Source organism: Nilaparvata lugens, chromosome 3, assembly GCF_014356525.2.
Source record: "Nilaparvata lugens isolate BPH chromosome 3, ASM1435652v1, whole genome shotgun sequence".
Classification (NCBI taxonomy): Eukaryota; Metazoa; Arthropoda; class Insecta; order Hemiptera; family Delphacidae; genus Nilaparvata; species Nilaparvata lugens.
The window spans coordinates 76,733,059-76,751,584 of record NC_052506.1 but is presented as its reverse complement, the minus strand read 5'-3'; the positions used below and the strand labels follow the sequence as shown (position 1 = coordinate 76,751,584).

At 35.6% G+C, this 18,526-nt stretch overlaps 1 protein-coding gene across 1 annotated transcript in view; it reads left to right on the top strand.

Moving 5' to 3' along the window:
• LOC111053303 (teneurin-a) overlaps positions 1 to 18,526 on the top strand; it is a 419,100-nt gene that overhangs the window by 319,935 nt on the left and 80,639 nt on the right. The window contains exon 9 of the mRNA XM_039422899.1: positions 913 to 1,166. Coding sequence (XP_039278833.1) covers positions 913 to 1,166 — 254 coding nt within the window. The remainder of the gene's footprint in view (positions 1 to 912; positions 1,167 to 18,526) is intronic.

The window sequence follows — 18,526 nt, the reverse complement described above, 5'->3', positions numbered from 1 at the left end:
TAAAGAAGTAGGGATTCATTTATTTATTTTATTCATTTATTCATAGATAATGGGTGCAATCGAGAAGAAAACAACAGGCATTCGCCCAAAACTGCTTTTAACCATAATCAAAAATAAACAGTCCAGAGGTTATGTAGAGGGATGAGGGATGAGCCAAAAAAATATCAAGAGAATAGGCCTAAGCATTGGAAGGAATAACAGTTCTTCCAGCATTGCCATGTATTAATGACTGATGGATATTCAGTATCTAGATAAGTCAATTATTACTTTTCTCCTGACATGAGTTTTTCTCCTCACTTTCACATACTCTATACAGTATATTCAAAAGTCGATTATCTCATTTTCTCCTAATATGAGTTTTTCTATCTCACTTTCTCTCTGAATTCTATACATTATTTAAATCAATGAAGCTGATTTGATTTGATTTTGATTTGAGTATGTACAAAAATCAATTATCTCATTATCTCCAAACCAGAGTTTATCTGTCGCACTTTCTCTCGAAACTCCGTTCAGTATGTACAAAAATCAATTCTCATTTTTCAATTCAAAAATTAATTTATCTCGTAAAAATGATACATTATTACAAAACATTGTAGCTAGAGCTCAGAATACAAAATAAAAAAAATACCAATGAAAAATCACTTTTAAATACAACATAAAAGCGAAATGAAGATGGGCACACCTAGGCATGAGCCCTATTGGAGTGCACTTCTCTTCATAATAAAAAAAATTAATATGATTCATTTATGAATTTTTATTTATTTTATCCTATTATGAGTTTTTCTTTTTCACTTTTTCACTAAACTCTACCAAGCCAACTATAATAATATTTTTCCATCAATCTATGTATTGATTGTTTGCCTATTTTTCAAAACTGTAACTAATTTGTAATTATTTGTTGTGCTGTTGCAGACTGGGTGGCGCTGGTACAATGGGCACAATGAGCAGCGAGCGAGGAGGGGGTGGAGTGGGGGTGGGGGTGGCAATGCCAGTGTTTCCCCTCCGCCCCCCTGCGACGGCCCCCTCTGCACCCCACTACTCACCCTACTCGCCGTCCAGGTTCCATATAGACAAACGCTGTCAGCATCGCTGCACCTGGAAGTGCTGTTCCATCGCACTCATTCTGCTCTGTGTAGCACTGACTGCCATGCTCGCCTACTTCGGTGGTAAGTTTCAAACACAAAATATCACATCAAAATTACGAAATTTCAGGTAAATAGTGAAATGAAATTGGATTGAAAAATCGCAAAAATGGGTACTGTAGAGAAAGGAAAAATTATGACTACGTCAGGTCAGGTTTACTCATATATACAAGAGTATAAAATTGGTTCTTAAGTATAATTGATTTGAATGCAATACAAATAAAGAGCTGATCGTGAGTCGGAACAAGCCACAGTCTGCGTATTCTCTGCAAGAATAATGTATAAAAGTTCACAAGAATAATTTCCTACAAATTCTGTAATTTGTACAACAATTGTTTCTTCTTTTGTTTTTTTTTCACTATGAAAGCTCTTGAATGATGCTTACAGGAGGAATTGTAAAACTTATTTAATTTTTATACAATTGTTTTTTCTTTTGTTTTTTATGGAAGCTCTTGAATAATGATGATTGAACGAGAAATTGTAACCTAGGGTTCTCTTTTCCTTCTCAGCAAAGAAAGAATAATTAATAATGATGCACATAAGAAAAATTGTAACCTAGATTTCTCTTATCCTTCTCAGCATGAAAGAATAATGATTCGAGATTAGATTATAATTATTTTATCATTTTGAGATGGAATCGAGCTCCAGAGCTCGTCAAACATTAACCACTCTACTTTCCACTGGATATTGAATCTTAAATGGGTTGGATCTGATAATGCTCTGTTCTATTCTTCTCACTCAGATTATTTCTACCCTCAGTATTGTTCTTCAAGTTTTTGTGTCTTCGATCCGGAGCAACAAGCAAGCATCCTTGTATGCGGGTCGCTACCCTCACACGTGTACTATACCATCTTCACCCTTTTTCTCTTGCCATTAATAGTCATCGAATTACCACCATCATAAAGCTATCGTCGAGGGCTCAGGTGCAGTGTGGTTTCAACCCCTCCATTCCCTTCCCAACAACGATTCCTTGCTTTCATTGCACGGCTAGGTTCATACAATTCACAAATTCCCCCGTCTCCTCCTCCTCCCGCAGCTGCGAAATATCTGGAGACCTCTTGGATGAAAACGTGGAATTCTTGAATTCAGTAGTGGGAGGAGCCAAATTGAACAACAATGAATAAGTCCAAAATCCTTATGCTTCAATTGAACAGAACTCCAACGAATATCTCATCAAACACCCTAAAAGCTTCTGCAAAGATAACCAACTCAGTTAATAGCTGGAAAAACGATTAACGATGAACGCTTCTGTACTGTAGTGTTGAGCACTACATTTCACCAAACAGGATATCATACTCTCTATGATGCATTAATGCTATGATACTCTTCTACTCTATATGTTACCAATGAGAGCATGATACTCTTCTTGTATTTTTTCTATGATACCTTATAGAAGTTGTCCGATATTGTAATAGTCAACCAACATGCAATCGGTAGCTGCGGTAACTCTGGTAAGAGATTTGATAGAATCCTACTTGGTATAATGATCTGATCTGGTGTTATAATTATGACCCCAAGACAGTCTGTCTACTAACTTTGATAAAACCCAGCTACCATCAGGCAGAGTTCGTCTCAAACTGTAGTGTGGGGACCCCACAAGCAAACGTGAAAGTGAATTGGAATGATGAGAATAGCTGTGTGAAATACTTCATAAGTATTTGTGATACAGCATGCAGTATATCAATTGATGAAGTCCATGATACCTATTGTATCAAAAACAGTATTCTATATCAAGCTCGTGAAGTATTTGGAGTATATGTTTCATGGTCATGTACACATTATGTATGATGCAAGAGTTGATAAAATAAAAGGCACTGTATTATTGATCAATTTTAGATTCAATTTCCAACATCCATGATTTATTAAGTTATAATTATTCTTGGATTATTGACTGTTCATGATAAATTAATTGGAAATGAAATTCTAAAATGGATAAATGTTGCTGTACAATATGAAAAACTTTACAGACCATTATAAGAAAAACATCTCCAGTATAGCTATGAAAAATTGATTCAGGTAAGAAAAGTGTAATTCTCTTTCTGACTCGAGAAACGTCTGATACCACTCTGCACTAAATCTCATCTGATAAAAGTGTGGATATCTCCTGAATTTTATTAAGCTAGCCTCTCATATCTGTCTACTCCTATGAAAACTTTTCTATTAAATTTTCTCAATTCAGTGGTAACCTTGTTTTGAAAGAAACTTTCTTCATAAACTCTTCCATCTTGTAGCTCTGAGCTGGCTCAAGTTTAAAAAAGTACGTGCAGGAAATTTATATTCAGCGAATTGTTCGTGGCTAGCATCTAGAGTTGCTGCGGACGCATCGCTCCCGCAAAATTAATCCGTACAAACTGGCTGAATACAAACTGTAATTACATTTCGGTATTCTCTACAAGAAAATATAATCACGTGTATCTACTCCGACCAATATTCTTTGAAGAAAATTCAATATAATGAAGCTGACCGAATGAGCTAGCGGAAGACTAGTACATCAGATTGCACACCTACGATCATTCAATAAGATGATCTAATCCGTTCAAAAGCTAATATGCCCTATGTTCCTAAAAAGCGGCTGACATTTGTTATTATTATTGTGCAGATACAATTGAAAATCCATTTTGGCGTCATAGGTACTCCAAATAAAATTGAGGATCCATCAGAGTTGTGGTTCAACTCTATTATACCAACACATTCCTTCATTATGTTATTCAGATAAAACATTCAAAAAAGATTCTAAATTAAGACTGTTAATCACACTTGGTGCATGTATTAACTCAAGTTTAGAAACGGTATTGAATCTTTATTTTACCGATTCCAACAAAAAAGTATTACTGTTGAGATTCCATCGAGTTTCATCAAGAGTTGATGAAGTTTCCATTTTAGGAAGCATCACTGATGCTTTAACATTGTCAGATGTGAGAAGAGTAATTTAAATTCTACGTTGATGAAGCACGTCGACCTAACAGGTGCATCACTTTGCAATCTCCCTGAATTGATGAATATTCCCAAATATTTAGAGCCCGTGAGAAATTCATTTGTTGTTACTCAGCAAGTAGATCACAGTTTTCATCAACAGAGCAATCTCGCTATTGTAAGTGAGTTTCCTTCCAGTGGGAGCGGGCTTGTCTTTTACTTATATGAGCAAATATTTATAATAGGTTTAGGCTGCAACTAGGAAGGAGGTGTCTATTTACTTACTCATTCACGATCATGAATCCAGGGCGGAGTGGATAAAAACGCGGGGACCGAGAGAAATGAGATTACCGGCTTGAAAAATGGGTTTGTCACGCGTGTGCGCGTATATTTACGGAATTAGCTTGGAATTGATTCGACTGCAAAGAGGGATCTGCAGTCTGTTAATACAAAATGATGGATTAAAGAGAACAACGTAACGGGATTTAATAGGATTAAAATGCGGGGGTTCATAATGTGAATAGTGTACTCGAATTCACTGGCACTCTTCTCTTTGCGCTTCTTATTGTCGTCCTTCTCTCTCATTGGTTTCTCGCTTACACAGCAACACGCGCGGAACACAGCGCCACTTGTTCACAGTTGGACGGTGGTAATTCGGTGAATAAAGACAGAGACTGAGTTATGCATGAGTTATAATTGAGTAAGTTGCTCTACGCTGAACAGTACAGAGGCATTAGTGGCACTGTCGACAGACCGACGCAGCCGTTTCATCTCACCTATAATACAGGATTGCACGCTCTTGCTTCTCTCCGTTTGATCGCGGTACATGCTTTTGTAGCTCGCGCGTGCAAGGGATGAAGGCGGGGGGGTGAGGGGTGGTAGATGTGCCCAGCACGCTCGCTAACAGAATTGCAAATGGCTTCGGCTAATAGGACATCTCAGCTCAACATGGTCTTCACATTCTGCTTGCTATTAAGCCTACCATGTCTACATACATTGCTACTTACTCAGTTGGCATGGATTTGACAATGACCAACATGTCGTGTCCTTTTTTATTGTTAATCAGAGTATTACAGGATAAGAGGAGCTATTTCCGATATTGATTAGCATTCGCGAGATTTCATGAGGACTTCAGAGATGAAGTCAGAATAAATATATTTATCATCTTCAGCTATCATTGTACGAAAAATAAAAATGGAATTGTGATCAGCTGTATCTGGAGTAGTATGATACTTTTCCAACAATAATTATACCCTGCACAGTATTTGTGAATTATATAACATTCATTGTCACTCATTAAGCAACAAAAACATATTAAACAAGAAGAAGAAGAAAAAGAAGATAGGAGAAGGAGAAAAAAATAAGAAGAAGAATGAAAATAATTATTGATAATTAAGTTACGATTGATGAGTAAAATCCTCATCAACTTCTTCCTCGATTACTTGATACTTGATTACTTGAATAATCCTGAGTGGATTATTGGACAGAGTTTTAACTAGGCTAATATTGGAATGCAAGAAAATATTAATATCAATCGAAGATTCAATTTTAGTTTATTCAGAAAGAAATCTCATATTTAATGAAATTCTTGAGCAATCAATTTCAAACAGTCTATTTCATATTCGTCTATTTTTGTTTGAAAACCTTCCATTGAATTTCTGGCAAAATATAGTTGTGAAACTACAAGAGCAGTCATCATCTATTATTGAATTAATTAATAGTATCGCACTTGAGTTTGTGATTAATAGGTGTTTGAGTATCCAAATACAGGTTGATGTGATGTTCTAAATAACAATAACACTGCTCGGCCGTCACTTCCTTGTCCACCAATTTCCTCGATTATCATCCGTGGCCGTCCCTACTCAACAGAATTATTAATCCCAGCTCCGTCCAAAATTATAACAACAGTTACATGTTGTAGCTTTCATAGCGCGTTCCTAGCATAGGCCATGTCCCCCCAATCCATATGTGATCACAATATTGTTTGGATAGGTAACCTGGCTAAACATTAATATATTAACGCTCCACTATCAAACTCACCCTATTTACATTGTTCGATAATGCTATGGTTACTTTACTGTTTGTAAAGCAAGGATGAAATATCCAACAAGTGGGCCTGATACATCATGTTCGAACTTCGTGTAATGAACGGTTACATTGTTTATTATACACATTATTTGAATAGCGCGTATAGAGATTACTGTTTGTCTTATGCTACCAAAGTTGATGTGTTTTGATAGGCTCTCCGAAAGCATTTCAATTGAGCATGAATATTTCAATTTACAAATTCATTCTATACCTGAACATGAAATTACAATATTCAGAGTCAGTCTTCGATTTCGTGTCCATTTTGTCCACCTGCAATAATAGAGACTCACTCTACAATGAATACATGGAGATTCCTCTTCCTATCTGTTAGAAACTGAACTGATTCTCAAACTTTAATCTTGTGATGAAAACCTGAATGTTAACCTTATCTCGGAGGTTCAAAACTCAGAGACTCTGGAACTTGAGTTTGATACCTCTAGATGATTTTCACAGTTCCATAAACCGGGAAATGAATTATACTTCACTTTTTTGTAACGATCGATGATATCGTCTCACACAGTACTCATCTCAGTACTAGAAAACTCAGTACTAGAAAACTATAATTTTTTCACAATTCTTCCTAATAAGTCCTCTTGCAATCTTCAACATCCTCCACGAAATGCATATTACGGGTCAAAAAGGTAAAAGGATTCAGGAACATAGAAATTATACTTGAAAATTCCAGAAAGAATCTCAATCAATACTTACAGTATAATTCAAGCTACAGGGGAATTTTATGACCTTTACTCCAAATTCTAGAGATAGCTTCCGAATAATTCTATTCAGGTTTCCGCATAAACCAACAAATTAATTCAATCCAAGTAACCCAAAACCGTTCAGAACTTCATTGTCTTATCTCTTCTATGCATTCTATTGATGGAGATGATCCGTTTTTTCTCATTATTTCTCTTTCTTCCAATGCCATTAAGGCTTGGACTGAGTCTTCGTATTCGAATCTCATTTGCCTGATCCAAGATAATTTCTTTACCTTTATTCTAGAACAACTCTACCTCTCCTTGCTCTCTCACTCACTCGTTATGTCCCTACTTTCTTCTCCTTTCTCGTTCAAATAATCATTTTCTTTGGCCCTTACTTAATTTCTCATCCTCCAATCAACTTTGCCAACCTCTTTCCTATCGTTCCACAGTAGTTTTAATTGGATTTGGATTGTCGGCGTTAACTAGATGCATTCTATTGTTATCTTTTCACTGCTTAAATTACAGCTCAGCTTGTTTCTTCGTCTCCTCGAGTCTCTTCAAATTAAAAGTGTGTAACTCCCAGTGAATAAGACATTCTCAGCTCCCATCCTCGTCTTATCATTCATTCCCTCCCCACACCTTCTCTCTCTTACTCACTCACTTTCTCTCTTTCTTTCACTTTAACTTTCTCTCTCTTTGAAGGAATTAATCTAATCTAGTCTAATCTCTCTCAAACACACACAGTTACAGAGCCATTCGCATGTAGAAGACACTCAACAATTACTCTCTATTTAAATACTCATGTACTGTTTCATTTCCCACCCTCCTTGAAAGCTTCATTCCGCAACTTCAACTTGCATCCACCACTCTCTCCCTCAATTACAGATTGAGCATTGAGTTGTTCCTCGCAGTTTATTAGTAAAGAGATTTCAGTAGTGTTGATTACGGTAAGACAAGAAATTAACGCAACTCAACAACTTTTAATCGGTTTCCTTCCCCCATCTTGGGGCCTGCATTCAATCAAGTTCTTCAAACAGTACTTCAATCCTTGATGCGAATCAATTGGACTGAGACTTTCCAAAGTTTTGCATACTTCAAAGCTTTTCGAAGGGTGAATATGGATGAATGAAGAAATGGAATCCGGAAGTAAGGGAATTAGTTCCCCGGTGTAGAGTAGAGACATATTTATAGGGAGAACAAATTGATTTCGATAATGGATCAATTAATTGAACATAGTTTTGAACCAAGAATATGTAATTATAACAATATGTAATTAGTCGTGAAGTTTTCAAGGGTGTCAATAATATCGCTTAATATAGGAGATTGATCAAATAAGTTATATAGAGAATTGAAAATTCAATGAGAACTGTAACATTCATAATAGACTTTATAGGACCTTTAGGGTTTGATTAGAAAATCTAGAGGAGATAGAGTCTCGTCTAATACGAGATACGTCTAATCTGAAACATTTATAATAGAATTTAGGCATACTTTTTAATAATGAACGCTTTTAAATCATTCATAATGCTTCCTATTTAAAATAATAACATCGAAATATCTATGTGTCTCTAATAAATGAGGTTGGAATCCTAGAGTTATTACTTCATTATCCACTTTCATTATAGGAACATCAATCATCTCAAGAACTAATAACATACGATTACACTAACCAACTACCTGTAAATCTGTCTTACCCAATGTACCTAGAATACATTGTATACAATGTATTCTAGATACCTTAGTCTTACCTATACCAGTAGTCTATGAAATATCTTCTGAGCTCACGAAAATGTATTCTGGATGCTATTATTGTTTACGTAATTCCAACAACATGACTTCGGTTGAACGTTGCGAGTAACCTTATTTGTGAGATCTCGGAGACGAAGACAGTTGGAATTAGAAGTGTAGTTGCATAAGAAATTTCTGAATGATACGCTACAAACCAACCATCTGTCTGTCAGCATGAATATAATGTGCGCGTATATTCTCATGTAATATGTCACAGAAGTGGAAGAAATATTTTATTGGAGTTGCCTCCTTGCTTGCCGCTTTCCAGTTCTACCTCGTATACGAATAATGGGGTGCGTTGTGTGATACCCCCTCCCTCCTACCCTCTACTACCCCCTTTCTCAGCATTTGGCCATTTGCAAGAATAACGACAACGGTGCAGCCTTTCGGCTCGTACGTCTTGCATTTTAACAGATTGAAATCCCCGGGGAAGAAGAGGATGAAACGCGTCTTCTCTTTTGCAAGTTTTTGTCCGCTATTCTCCTAATTTGGGAGAGATGACAAGAAATACGCCAACAATGAGAATTCCAAAGGGAAGAAAGATTTGTCTTATTTCTGGTTGGATATTACATCAGAAAGAATAGATTAGATCGTGTCATAAATGATCATCCAACGATTCATCATGTCCGTGCTTTGGTTGCATCAGTCAGACTTCCTCATCTTATCTTTTTCATATTCTATCTTTGAAATTCTTCTTTGTGTAGTAGTAACTTTATCGAGTGACTTTCGTTGTTCATCAAATATTATTCAATGGAAAATTTCCAACTTTGGAAATAGTATCTTACATAATATTCAACTATTACAAGAAATAAGAATATCACTGATGTTCAATTTACTTCACTGTATTTGCAACGACGGAATAAGGCGATTCTAGTGAAAAGTTTAGCGTAACTAGGATTCTATTATATAGTTATTTCTTTTGCCATTATGCTTTCTGACGTTATTTTTTAATGAATAACGATTTGCCTGGCTTGGCTGCAATTGGTAAAGCATGAGTGTAAAAATATACAAATCTGGTTGTGGTTTTTTAGAACACAACTTCGATAAAATCCTTATATAGGCTCGCTCAGGAGCTCTTGCAATTCATTGCTCTTGGACAATTTATAGAAATCTTCGGAAGGCATTATTTCCAGAGATTTAATTAACAATGCAATATATTGCTGTGAAAACCAGCTTATTCTATTACTGATAAAATCGGACGGTAACTCTCTTAATAATTCAATACTGATAATTAATAAATAGATATGAGATTTGTCCTGCGTGGTATTGGGGAATAAGATAAATGGTACACCATAAAAAACTTGATACATATATTGTACGAATAAATATTAAAGTCAGATAAATATGGAAATATATAGAGCAACAAACACACACAATAAATGAATCAGTCATTTGAGAAACACCTCATTTCCAAAAAAGTAAATTTTTGGGAAATGACAAAAAACCGTTTAATTCCATCATCTGACATTTTTCACTCTCTTGGATTTTTTATAGGTTTGTGTGAGTGTTTGTTAAGCTAATAATAATTTTAAAAGATTCTTAAACTTCCATTTAATGATTTAAAAAATAATAATCCCACTGGAGATGTGTTGTTTCTCTAATGAATGACCCAATATAGTGTTGAAATGTATGAAAAGGCATGAAATAAGAGCTAAAACACAGAAACTATGTTAAAAACCAATCATTTATCCAACTAAAAGTCCAATGAAACATTTACACAGATAATAATTTTAATATAGACACGAAAATTTTACATAGATAAAAGTTTTTTCATAAAAGTTCAATTTCTTCTGCCTCAGTTGTAGGCCAATCATGAATTTTTGAATAAAATTCACCTACAATGTCTTCTGGTATGTACCCTTCAACCTTCTTTATGTCATTAATTTTTTTAATATTAATTGGAACACAGTTTTCTGGGTAGGCACCAATAGTAGGTAGTTCTGGTAAACCAGTTCCCTGTTTTTTCAAATCAAAAGAATTTTCATTGAGTCCACCAATAAAACTTTTTGCCTTAACTTGACCTACATATTCCTTAGAATTAGACAGCTCCATATATGTTGAAATGGCGAATTTGATCTTGTTTTCCCTTGAGATGCTTCTAGCCATAGTTTCAGTGGATATTACATTTTTTTATAAAATTGATTACCCCATGACTTGAAATCTTTTACTTTTTCACTTTCAATAAGTTCTACTTGGTACTTGTGATTCCCTACAGAATGAAGCATGAGTTCTGCATACTGCTTTAGTGTATAGATCCTATCGTTTTTTTTAATTTTCCTTTTACTTTTTTCACACTTCTTTCCACTTGCTTTTTTCCTTTTTTGCGTTTTAATGGTGCATGATTACCTATGTCACTTTCACTAGAACTCATTTTTACTTCTTACAAACACGCAGTGAAAGAAGAAATAGGTTAGATAATGGCATACAGCTGGACACTCAAACACAACAGACTACTTACTACTGCCAGTGCTGCCATCTACAGTCATCTGAGAAACAACACATATCCAGGAGATGAGGTGTTTCTCAAATGTATGAATATTTCAACAACTTGTATCTCCATACCAGCTCAGTGGAGTTGAGTTGTTTCTAGCCTATTAGTTTTGTCTTGCTTTTACCAACAATTCCATATGTATAACTCAATTTTGATAAAAAATGGATATGAGGTGTTTCTCAAATGAGTGATTCAAATACAAGAATAAATATATCAAAATGAAATATCACAGACTGGTACACTACTTTTTTGCTCTTTAGCACGAAATGTTACCATGTGCTTTTTTAATTCATTGATAATATGCAATTATTTGTATGCAGCTTAGGTATCGACTTGCTGTTGCTTGTCGATTTAGAAAATCTCACTTTATATCTTCTTTCCAAAAATCATAAAATAATAAATTGATAAATCATAGATTATAAATATATTAATTCCTGTAGTTTTCAGTATATTTCTTAATAATATATATACATATATATATATATATATATATATAATATATATATATATATATATTATATATATATATATCAGGGCATAAGGTTCGGCCTCTGATGGAAATAGATAAACCAATTTATCCAGTGAACAAGAGCTACATTATCATTACAAATTATTAAATAGAATCAATGATTGAGTGAGCGTTTGTACTACAAGATTAAAATTTAATATTCCTTTAATTTTTGTACCTTGAATATGTAAATTGACTTACTCTTATTTAATAAAATATTTCTTATACCTTCTTAAGACTTGCTCAAGTTTTATATTAATTTTTAATATTTATAACCTTTCCGACGAGCTAGCTTTTATATTTGTTTCACTCGAAGCACTGAGGGTGCCCTAACTTTATATATTACGATGATATATCACTCACGTGCTGAATTTTTATAAGCTGTTGGCGGCGATCCGAATTTCCTGGTAGTCCTGGATTTTTGCTGGCCGAAGTCGTCTTCTCCAAGGGATTAAATCAATATTTAAATGACTTTCACTGAGTCTTATGAAAAATTAATTAATGAATTTAAACTTTAAGTCTTTAAAAAGTACAATGTAATAAAGGGTCTTGTGCTCTACAAATTTTAGTGTCATTCCATAGTGGTGTCTGGCAGGCAAGTGGGGAGGTTCTACTTTTATTTCTACAATTTTCATTTCCAACTTACAAATTTACATAAATTTAAATAATCCGCTACTACGCCATTTAAAGGTTCAAATAGTCCATGCCAATCTACTAAACCATTACTTATATCCCAAATATGATATTTTCGCCAAGGTGTCTGGCTAGATTCTACGTTATGCGACTTGATCGATCATTAGGTCGCCGATCAGTAGGTATTTTAAGCCTAACCTTAAATTTTCCAATACTTTACATAATATAATATAAGTAGCAAATAACTTTCTTTTTCTATTCGGCTGTTCTAATTTTAGCCTTGATACCTGTTATTATCTAATCTTTTAATAATCGTTATCGCATTTGGCGATAATAGACTAGCTATTTCACTTCAGACCTATAAAATTCTCTCAAATAGGGATTTTGCTTACCCATCAGATTTTAATATGTTACAGCTTCTACGAAATATGTTTGGAATAGTTCATCTACAGTTTACTGTTCAATGTCCTCTGAAGGATAAATTAGAACCTATTGCGGTGAACGTCTTGGTAAATGACCACGTAATCTTCACGTATCTCAATGCAGAGACAAGTGTATTCATCTCAGGATCAAGTCTATACTTCCAATATAGAATACAGATGCTCATCCACACAATTTCGACTTCACTTTGAGAAAATCTTTGAATATAGCAAATGGTATATTATGATTCTTATCGGAATCTTCAAGAGAAATAATCTATTTTAGACATGTTAATCTCTTTCCAATTCATTTATCGGTTTGAAACCAGAAAGGCCTTGCTATTTATATACTTACACGCAGATTTTAAAAGCATGTTCTACGTTTTTCAAAACTGGCACTCTGATAACTCTTAACCATCCTGAGAGTTGATAGAGCATTCTAGATTCTATGACGATCATCTTTCAGAAATTCGCAATATAAAAACCAATTATACCTTATGAGCTATGAACAATGTATAGACAAACCCCTTATCTTTTATTAACCAGTGTGCACTTCGGTTGCTCTGTATAAAATGTGGGTGAGACTCATATAGAGATAAAGTTCGTTTTTGTTTCGGGTAGGAAGAAAGAGAACGCTTAGTTTTGAATGTGTGAAGGCCACTTATGGTTTTTTGAGCAGCGTTGCGGCTTCCAGCCCCTAAGCGCTTTTCGGCAGTTATAGCGTTCGGCTGTCGCTGACAAGTTGCAGCCCTTTCAATAGGCTCGCCTCGAATCCACTCCGCTTATTTGGAGCAAAGATCATTAATGTGAAAGATGACTCTCAAGGGGGTCACTAAGGGCTGAAAGATGATAGTCTGCTTTTGAATTATCGACCTACTGCTGTAAAATTATGCTGTGATCATGGCCCAATTAGGATTGTCTCCCACATAAATTAATATTCTGGGCCTTCTGCAAGTTTTAACCTCGAAATTATATTCTGACGTAGGCTTGTATGTTTTGCATCACTTTTATGAAGATATATAACAGAGCAGCATAACTTGATGCAGTAGGATTGAATAAAACTTGATACAATATACTCCAATACGTTAAAACATGATATACAAGACCATTTGAAAAAAAGAAACCACATCATCTATATATATAAAAGCGAAATGGCACTCACTCACTGACTGACTGACTGACTGACTGACTGACTGACTGACTGACTGACTGACTGACTGACTCACTCACTCACTCGCGTAACTAAATATCTACTGGACCAAAAACGTTCAAATTTGGTAGGTATGTTCAGTTGACTTTGTTAGGTTGGCACCAAGTTGAAGATTTAAATGCATTTATCGCGGAAAAATTGATTGGGCACTGCTACTTCAATCCTGGGAATATTATATTACTAGCCGTCAGGCTCGCTTCGCTCGCCATATCCGTTTAGCCAGACGTTTAGTCTGGACCCCCGACTGGATTGTCCTAACATATGATAAAAATGCTCAAATGAAAAATGCAGGCGAGCGAAGCGAGCCTGCTGATCTCATTCTTGGACGATCCAGTCGGGGGTCCAGGGGGCGGAGCCCCCTGGCTAGACGGATATGGCGAGCGAAGCGAGCCTGACGGCTAGTGATTTTATAAAAGTCAGAATACGAAGACAAATACTGGAACTAATATTACAAAATGAAAGTATGTGGATCATTCTTATGTAATAATATATCATATAATATTATTTATTCTTACAATAAGTACAACATTAAAATGATAGCTTCCAAATTGTAACGTATCAATAACTATCAATACTAATTCCCATTTCTAAAAATAATTACACTTACAGTTTGAATATTGGAATAAATAATGTACGATATATGCTTTTATACATTCATTCATTCTTCATTAGAACTTTTTTACATTCTCTATGAACTTAAAACACATGTATACACACTGATTCCGAATAACTCCACTCCACTGTATCAGATGATACAATGACATGCCATGATTGAAAAATGGAATTGATTTTTCTATTACGTGTCCAAGGTGCTTGAGTAGTTCCATCACATCGAGGAAATCTGTGCCACAGGCTGCTGAGATTTAATTGCTATGAGAGGAGGAATCTCTTGAAACATTTATCTATTACTGAGGTCTCCATTGCTAACACAATAATTATTATCGTATTTTGTTAAGTATTGCATCCCCCTTTAATATTATCATAAGGCTCTAGAATATTCACAATTGTTACAATCAGCGAAAATAACACTGGTTATACCTCTTCCCTAACCATCATGAGCCGAGTTGCGTGATTGAAATGATTAGACGTTGTCTAGAGGCATTATTATCACGAATAATTGGGATGGAAAGCAAAGCCTGTTCCAAAATCACTTCAGATTGATTCTTTTTCCGGAACTCATTGAAAATATAATGATCGATGGAAGGCTATCATTACAATCTGTGCTCCCACAGTCAAAAAATAATTCTCAATATTGGACTTGTATTGGGTCAAGAATTTCAAAAGGCACTGGCTTATTCCAGATCAAGCTAGGGTTAGTCCATTAGAGCTCTCAACTTACAAAGCACATAAAATATATCTTCCTAAAATAGCTATGAAACCGTTTTTTGGTGGAATATTCATTTAGGGGGAAAAATAGAATCTACAATTTTTACTTTCCTTGCCCTATTACTATAGGTAAGGAAAGTATTGCTTTCCGAAAAAAATTAAGGTACCCCAATTTGTAAATTTCTATACGTTTCAAGGTCCCCTGACTCCAAAAGAGTGGTTTTTGGGTATTGGACTGTATGTGTGTGTGTGTATGAGTGTATGTGCGTCTGTGTACACGATATCTCATCTCCCAATTAACGGAATGACTTGAAATTTGGAACTTAAGGTCCTTACACTATAAGGATCCGACACGAACAATTTCGATCAAATGCGATTCAAGATGGCGTCTAAAATGGCGAAAATGTTGTCAAAAACAGGGTTTTTCGCCCATGACAGAATTATATTAATAATAACTGAAGAATACAGTGCGAAACATTTTCTGTAGCCATCGACAGCAAGTCAGGCTTGCCAACCATATTACAGTGGTTTTTACTTTCCTTGCCCTATTACCATAGGTAAGGAAAGTATTGCTTTCCAAAAAAAAATTAAGGTACCCTGATTTCATGTTTTCTATACGTTTCAAGTCCCCCTGAGTCCAAAAACATGATTTTTGGGTGTTGGTCTGTGTGTGTGTATGTGTGTGTGTGTGTATGTGTGTGAGTGTGTGTGTGTGTGTGTGTGTGTGTGTGTGTGTGTGTATGTCTGTGAACACGATAACTCAATTCCTAATCAACCGATTGACTTGAAATTTTAAACTTAAGGTCCTTATACCATGAGGATCCGACAATAAGAAATTCAATAAAATTCAATTCAAGATGGCGGAAAAAATGGCGGATAATTACTAAAAAACCATGTTTTTCACGTTTTTCTCGAAAACGGCTCTAACGATTTTCTTCAAATTCATACGATGGATAGCTATTTATAAGCCCTATCAACTGGCATGAGTCTCATTTCTGGGGAAATTTCAGGAGCTCCGTAATATTATTGAGAAAAGTAATAATGACCAAAAACCATGTTTTTCACGATTTTCTCAAAAACGGTTCCAACGATTTTTTTTCAAATTCATACCCTGTATAGTTATTTATCAGATCTATCAACTGGCATGAGTCTTTTCCCTGGGAAACTAATGGGGGGTCCACCCTATCCTTGAGAAATGGACTTTGTAACCTCCATCTCGTGCATGAGGTAGGTAGGTAGGTAGAGCAGTTTATAAAAAGTACACAGTCATAGTCAAGATATTTCATTTGTAGAACAGCTGTTTTGACGACTTTTAAAAAAATCATCGAATTTCACAATTTACACAAAGGAAAAAGTACTCTGAAAACAATAATTATGTATACACATATACAGTAGTCTGATCGTAGTTGCAAATAATATGTTGCCGCCAATAATTGTCAGGATGTTATTCCCCTAAATTATTCTCGTTTGAGAATGAGGCTTACAGTTCAATGAGCAAGGAAAGTTGTGTGAGTGTACCACACCAGATTTTTAACATTGCCAAAGTTATCCCATAATCTGGGAAATCCTATATCCTAAGGAGGGTGTCCTTTGGACAGGTGAGTCTCATCCTTCGATTAATAAATATTTCATGATTGTTCCATTGTATTGAACTCACTTTTGCGCACGAACGATGTACAATAGCGTTCATTGGCATTCAAAAAGCTTTGCAGTGCCATAAAGTACAAACTGTTAGTAATATCTCAGTCAAAGCTCATAGGAATTGGTTTCATCACGCATTCACAAATCTGTCGGGTCACGCACTACACAACATGACTTGTGATACCTCGCGACAACCTACTCACCATATTCTATTGTGCAGTGCAAGAAACATCCTGGAAAATATAATCTAGCTGTTGTGTTTGTAGATTTTATTCAAACGTTCTTTCCCACTTTTGATAATCTTTCCGTTGTTCGAGCAAAATAGATACAATTTCTACTTTCTGATCTGAGACCAGATTCAATTAGTGATTGATAGGAAATATTTGGTCAATAGGCTACTACCTTAAGTACAAAAATGAATGAGCACGTAGCAACTGATCTGTGTACTCAAATTGTGAGTCAGTGTCCCGCTATTTCATTTTTGACGACAGTGCTGTCTTCAATACGCTTCATTACATTTCAAGTCTTGAACATTAGATGATTGACATAGGAAAGAATAGGTTCAATAGAAATTATTCGAAAAACCAGGAAACACTACAGTACAACTTGGTCAATACGCAACTTTATAATTTATTGTTCAATCAAGCATTTGAAACATTTTCTATGGGACTAATTTCGGAACCAATTGTCGCTTTTTTAAAGCTTTTCATGCTTCGCTTCAGAAATATATGACTGTTCTTATTGGGTTATTAGTATGTGATATTATTCAATAATTTCGTGATAAGAATTGAATCAGAGGAATTCAATCTGAATTAAAACTATGAATTGAAGTAACCATGTTCTCGATACAATCAAAAGTCTGATAGAACATGTTCATTCTTTCTCAAGCTAAAATCCAAATTTACCACACGAATTAGCTCTCATTCACATCTTGAACAATGGCTGATAAATTCAGTGTCGAAAGTTGATAACTTTGCTGATTAGTTTATAGTAGAGCATGCCCTGGTGAACTATGATGAATAATATCTCGCAGTGCACCTGAATAGAATTAGACGGTGTGTGCGTACGCCTGGGAAATATGGGGAGAAAGGGCGTAATCAATTGTGAACGAATATTATTAGGAGGTGTACGACGTCGGCGACCTAAGCGAGGCGAGGCGAGGCGAGGCCGAGTCTCGAGTCTGTAATTTGATTAGGTTATCGAGTGAGTTTGCCGAGCTCTGGAGCGGGAGCCTTCTCACCTGCGGCAGTCGGCTCCTTGTTTTCGCCGCTAAACACCCACACACACATACAGTGAATAGTGCACGTTAATTACGTATGGAAATAAAGGCCGGATTAGGCGAGCGGTAATCCGGCGAGTGCTGAGGTCGCCGCGCTATGATTAATGTTGCAATTACGTCGCGCGTTTAATGGCGACTCGCTACGGGCGCGATTCGCTCGCTCACTACCGCACGTTATCCGCTCTGCCCAAATGGCAGGTGAGAGCTCGCTGAGATACTTCCTAATAGATCTTTATGAATCAATAGGCATTGGGAGTTCTAAACTATACTCAAGACTGTCCGAAAATAGTAGAGCATTACCGAAGTACATTTTTGAATTATAAGTTTATTTAATATAGATTGTTTGGAAAGTCACTGTGCATTTGAATTATGGAAATGAATCACTTGATG